Here is a 6118-nt window from a genome sequence, read left to right on the forward strand (position 1 = left end):
CTGTAACCCAATATATTCTTACTGCTTTTGAGATTCTGGAAAAAAAAAACCATATTTTTCAGTCCTGATGAATCCTTACGCACTGTAGATGAAATAAAAAGAACAGTTCCTTATTTTCCTTCAATTGCCCTTCTGTGAAGGACCTGCCTGTGCTTCTGTGAATGCAAAGTTTACTAATGGAGCTACTATGCTTAAAGAAGTCATCGTGCATTAGGTCAAGAACAGAAATAAGTAGTCATCCCTTAATGGTGTTTCAAGTGATGTTTACCATGACTCTGACAGCTTTTTGGGATAGATAAGGATGACTTCCTTATTAAGTGTGTAATGCTCTAAAGAAACAAAAGCTGAGCTGAGACACTAGACAAGGGAAAAAGACCACAAAACACATCAGAGGCCTCTACAAATTATAAGCATTATGCCAACATCACTTTCAGAAAGTTTACAGGCTCTCAGAACACAACCAGAATATAAAAAAGGACTCCTTTTCCTTCAACACTTTATCAATTTAAAGGTAATAGATAGATTGACTTCAGCTGACAAGTGGGCAGTAAGAACTCGTCCAATCTAATAACTCATGAAACTCAACACACTAGAGAACAAATAAAGCTATTCTCAAAAAACAAACATGTTCCTGAAGACAATGTTGGGTATAAAGGAAGAGTACCAGAAAGCACATGACAAAGTCTAGAAGATTTCACTTTAAGTCTGAATTGGATCAGCTAGCATTTAGTGCTTTTATGGCTTTTAAATCAATGTCCATTACAGTAAAGAGATATTTTGCATGGCATTAGCTCTACAGCTTTGCTTACAAAATTTGAGGTATACCTCTGAAACTAGTGTCTAAAGGAAATAATGATTTTCTAGGAGACCTGACTAGAGAGAAAAACTGTTAATTGTGCTAAACTCTTTCACAATGTCTGATAATGAAGTTATTTTATAGAAAATATGTGACCCAAACCAGAACTTCTGAGAGACTTCTGGCTGACAGCATTTGCTGGACATTTATGTGCATTTCCTTTCAATGTGCATCTTTTTTCYTCGCTTCAAGGCATCTCCCATCATCTCTTGCAGTGTACAACAGGTATACACAATACTGCTTTTGCAGCATGAGACAAGGAGGTTGGTGATGAAAGGAAAGTATGAAGATGYACTGGACATCTCAATATAGTAGCTAGTATAGTCTTCAGTATTTGGATTACGAATTACAACTACGTATTAGTATCAGATCACCAATGACTGTCAGAAGCACCACTGACTGCAATTAGATATTTATGCTTTGTTATCTCACTTTACTCCTGCAACCTTCTGTTAGGAAAAAAAAAAAAAAGACAAGGAGGGTTTTGTTGTTGTTCTGCTTTTTGCTGCTGTTATTCAGAAATACTTTCAGGCAAAAAGTTGTGCATTAAACTGGACAAAAGATTTAGCACTATCCCCACTTCCTTGTCTATATTCACTATTGCTCAGAATAGGCAGTATCTTGCAGATCAGAAACATCATTTATAGTGACATCATTTAAATAGTGGTATTATTCCTTGGTATTTTTCAAATGGAAAKATGTACAATGACCTAGCCAAGGCTTTCAGGTACGCTAAGACTACTTTCAAGATAAAGCTTTATTTCTTTAAAAACAAACTGAGGATTTAATTTTCAGTTAATATCAATTTATTTTTATAGTATCTCTTCCAAACTTGGGTTTCCTACTTAATTTGGAAATTCAGGGTTTAACCTAAAACTACTTTTTTTTTTTTTTTTACCCTGTCGAAGGGTAAAATAATGACTGAAAATGCTAGAAATTCCCATTACTGAGGAAAACAGCTGAAGTATAGACTGGCTAAGCAGGCAGTAAGATGATACGGATGGATTTTAAACTCTTTTGTTGCTCAATGAATTTTCTTTTCAATGCTTAAAAAGACATAAGAGACTATGATTTATCTTAAGTTTAGCCTCAGAAAACTTGCCATTAGTTCTAAAATTCAGAAAATACTGCTGCAATCATCATCTCCTTTATGCTTCTAATAGCCTCACCTGCACAGTGGATATTATGAGCTATAYACAGACTATTCTTCCCAAGCTTTTGGCTCAAGCTTGTAGTACTAGAAGTGATACCAGTGCACTTATTTCTGGTTCAGTACTCCTGCCTTTTCTGTCTTTCATCCCTGAGAAAAGTTATTAAGGGCATTGTCAGTCTTGAATTTCAAAAATAAGGCATTCTTTTCCATACACATTTTGTTATATAACATGAAAAGTTCAATGGCACCATTGTTTGTGAACTGTGGTCTCCAAAACAACTGTCAAGATTTCAATGCAACCTGCATTTGCACTAATAGCAAGGAAATCTATTAGCTTTTTGATAAATGCTAGTGAAAAATTGTTACTTTTGCTTACTGAGAGTGTAAAAATTTGCTACAGTGAGAGCAGATTCTGAAAAGTAAACCATCTTTCCTTCAGGTCAAAACAGTTTGTATTTACTGTCAGTAGACATTAGACATTAAACAACATATAGAAATACAGATGAAAAGAAATTATGCCACATTTTACACAGTGTAACATCCCTTGAAACCAGGTGTGTGTTTTGACCTACACAATACTAAACCTCCAGCATAAACTGCTGCCTGTGGCAGAAGAGATTCTGTATCTATCTGTATCTTCTGATTGTTATTTGTTGTGTGAGACGATTGCTTGCTTAATTTTTTAACTTCAGAAGAATACAAATTTCATGTGAATTTCTCTGAAAAGATGCTTCAGCCACCAGAAAGCTTTTAGAAACCCTAAGTAACCAGCTGACTTCAGAGGCTCAGCTTCGACATTGTGGAATTTCTCTGGTTTTCTCTGGTTTTATCGCTGAAGTATGTCACTAAATGTAAAGGAGGCAGTGGTCAAATTAACGAAGTATATTTCAGTTTTGGCTCCTATTCTTCCTTTTTGCCATTTCAGTTATCATGTAGAGAGCAATTAACTAATTTATCACTTACAGTGAATATCCAGTTATTATATATTCCTGTTACATTCAATAGCAACAGAAGTGTGATATGTGCAAGTTCCCAGGCTGTCCTCACATGAAAACTATAACCTCACTAGACATTGCTATATTAAAAACATCTAAACAACAAGTCTAAATACTGACAGCAGCCAGCTGAGACAGTATGTAGCAAATCTAATGGATCTTCAAATGCTTGCAGTGTTGCCAGTAGGACAGAGAGCACGAAATGCTCTTCAAGGTCAAAGACGAGACAGAGAACTATTTCTATCCATGCTTGGAATGGCTTATGGAAGACAAGGTCCTGTKCCGTGTTGTTTTGGAGCGAGGAAAAGATGAGATGGCCAAGGTAGGCCAAGGAGACCAGTTCTTCACGTTTCAGAAGCACCTTAGCCGTCAAGACTTTCGTAACTTTTCTCTGCTGCAAAAGTTATATGCTAGACTTATAGGCAAAATCTGTTTTACATACATACACAGTTGTTATTTATAAAGGGATAGGTGTCCACCTCTAAAACTGATGGTCACTGAGAGTGCTGGGTCTCTATCTCTTGGGCTCATGAGAGGTTCTAAAGCCAGGTAGGTGGGAGGACCATGAGATGCCCATTTCACCTGGCAGTGCTTGGACAGAGCTGCACCATGCCCCAAATCCCTGGCTGCCAGCACAGCTTCTCCCTGTGGTGGACAATGTTTAACCCTGGGAAGCATGCGAGGTAAGGCTGCTGGGGTACAGCCTCCCCATCTGTCAGCCTCATAATGCTTCTGTCAGCCTTGTAATGTACAGCCGTCCAAGCCAATCCTGGCACTTAATCTACTTGGATCACCTGACAGCCTTTGGATAAGTTTAAAGGGCTTTTTAATATACCAAGAAGAATGATCCTTTTAGACTGTTTTGTTATTGTTGTTGTTTTGTTTTCTTCGTCTGAAGAAAAGGACATTTCTTCTGACATTAAGCACCTGTGTTTAGTGTTAGTCACTGGCTTCAGTGTCAYTGAATACAATTTAAATGTCTACCAAAGAAAATACCTTAAATGTGACAGATATATGCAACAGAGGCCSCAATAACAGTACACAGTTTCCTCCTAATTTTATTTGACATTTTAGTGTTCTCAGGCAATTTAGAGCCATTTTATATGGAAGAGAAAATAATTCTGATATTAACAGATGTAGCAAGGATATGCTGGGTCCAGACTTTCATTTTTAGTAGGCTTGCTATATTGACTCAGTTGCATCTGAGAGTGCAGAGTGCAACTGCAAGGTTTTTAGATGCAGCTCAGCTAACTTAGGTGCTATGTGCATCAAGCAGGTAGCAAGCATGGCACACCACCCTCGAGTTCCTGGACAAATCTGAGGAGAAATCTGAAATACTTTTCTTTTTTTGTGAGCTAGACAATACCAGCTCAGTTTAGATCAGGCATGCAGCAGTTATACCTTCAATTACAGCCTACGAGTTGCCTTGCATAGATCTCCTTTGCCTACCTTCTCTATTCTATTACCTAATATATGAATGCAGATGCCTGGAAATGACTGAAGTTTGGGGTTGTATTTGTTTTCACACTTCCAGCTAGTAATTTGTTTTTCTGATTACACTTGGAGTCCAAAAGTTCCTTCTGGGTGCAAAATATCATATTTAGTATAAAACAATTGTTTCTCATGGCTACTTAAATGGCAGCTTCTGCCATTTTACATACAAAGTTCCTTAATGTGGGCTAAACAGAAGAGAATGGGATATTTTTTCGTAAGATTCCTCTTCTTTTTCCTGAATGTGATTACTGGCATCAAACACACACACACACACACAACTGCAAAACACTGAACTGTCATTTTTCCAGAGCATCCAGCATAAAGTTGCCATCTATCAATGACAGAAAGTTTAGCTCCCTTCAGACACTAGGCAAATACAGTCAGAATTTAGTTTCTACTATTTTAATTTGACAAGCAAACAGAGCCAGGTTTTAGTTTGAGTAGCCGGCCAGGCAATCTAGTGCTCCAAATATCAGATCTGGGCAGCATCGCAAGAACTATGGAAAAAGAAAATCTCTATGCTTTAGAGACCACAGCAACACCACAAAATCTGACTCTGGCCAACAACTTTCTGAGAAGTGTAAATAGTAAACAGTAAATTAGTAAATAGTGATGGTGAATAAACTATACCGCCCACTCCATAAACTGCCAAACATAATTTTGATTAGTAATAATTAAATCAATCTGAACGCTAATTTTGCCTTTTTTTTTTTTTTTTTGGATAATAACATTCTCTTGGTCCAGAGTCAGAAGTGTCCTTCACACAGAGGCTAAGAACCCTTTAAAGAGCAATTTCTCCCAAGCACACAGGCTGCACCAGAAGAGTTCCCTTTCTCAAACTAGTGATGCATGGAGTGCACAACTCTGCGATCACAACTTCAGTTTTTACAACCCTGGTCCTTGTCTCGCACAATAGATGATGCCTGTCCCTCTGCTACCAACAGGTGCTGCGACCCTGGGGCTCCCAAAAGAGGTGTCCTTGCAAGAAGAGAGCATGATAAGAAAGAGTAATCCTGGCAGCCTCAAAATCAGAGAGCTTTCCCTTGATCTGGACTGGTACTAAGTCTCTTTGTATCCCTGCGGACCCGTGCCAGCTGATGCTGGCAGCAGAAGCGAGTGGTGGGYACAGCTGCCCCACCAGCTGTTTATGGCCTGGACCCTGACCCCTCTGCACAGGAGGCTCCCGGTGGCGCTGGTGGCAGCGGGGTGGTGGGTGACATCCCACTCTGCGGTGTGGACATGCAGGGGACACGGCAGCAACTTACTGGGCTCTTCCTGGGGAACTCGTTGAGCACAATGCTGATGACGGGGATGCGCAGGGCCGTGGAGATGAAGTCCAGCTCCAGCATCTCGCCGCGGCTCTGCGGGAAGGCGAGGATGGCCGAGACCCCCTGCACCACCACGGTGTGGCACACGCTCTGCAGGAAGGAGACGGGGTCGTTGCTCCAAGCGGCGCTGGGCGACGAGAAGGGCAGGAGCGGCAGGTCGCCGAGCCCCGCCTCGATGGCCATGACCACCTCGAGGGACAGGTTGTAGGGCAGCAGCCCGGACACGCCGTTCAGGTTGGCCACGGCGAGCAGCAGCGCGTCCCGCGGGGAGGGCGCGGGCAGCGGCGCCCGC

At 40.6% G+C, this 6118-nt stretch overlaps 1 protein-coding gene across 1 annotated transcript in view; it reads right to left on the reverse strand.

The window, feature by feature from the left end:
• The window catches only part of LOC112956408 (glutamate receptor ionotropic, NMDA 3A), a gene marked incomplete at its 3' end in the record, with an annotated part of 56299 nt that extends 50275 nt beyond the window's left edge, over nt 1-6024 (reverse strand). Inside the window, exon 1 of the mRNA XM_026049920.1 lies at nt 5764-6024. Within this exon, the coding sequence (XP_025905705.1) occupies nt 5764-6009 (246 nt within the window). The remainder of the gene's footprint in view (nt 1-5763) is intronic.
• Nucleotides 6025-6118: the final 94 nt, after the last annotated feature.

Source organism: Nothoprocta perdicaria, unplaced genomic scaffold (assembly GCF_003342845.1).
Source record: "Nothoprocta perdicaria isolate Ctin4 unplaced genomic scaffold, notPer1 scaffold_63, whole genome shotgun sequence".
Taxonomy (NCBI): domain Eukaryota; kingdom Metazoa; phylum Chordata; class Aves; order Tinamiformes; family Tinamidae; genus Nothoprocta; species Nothoprocta perdicaria.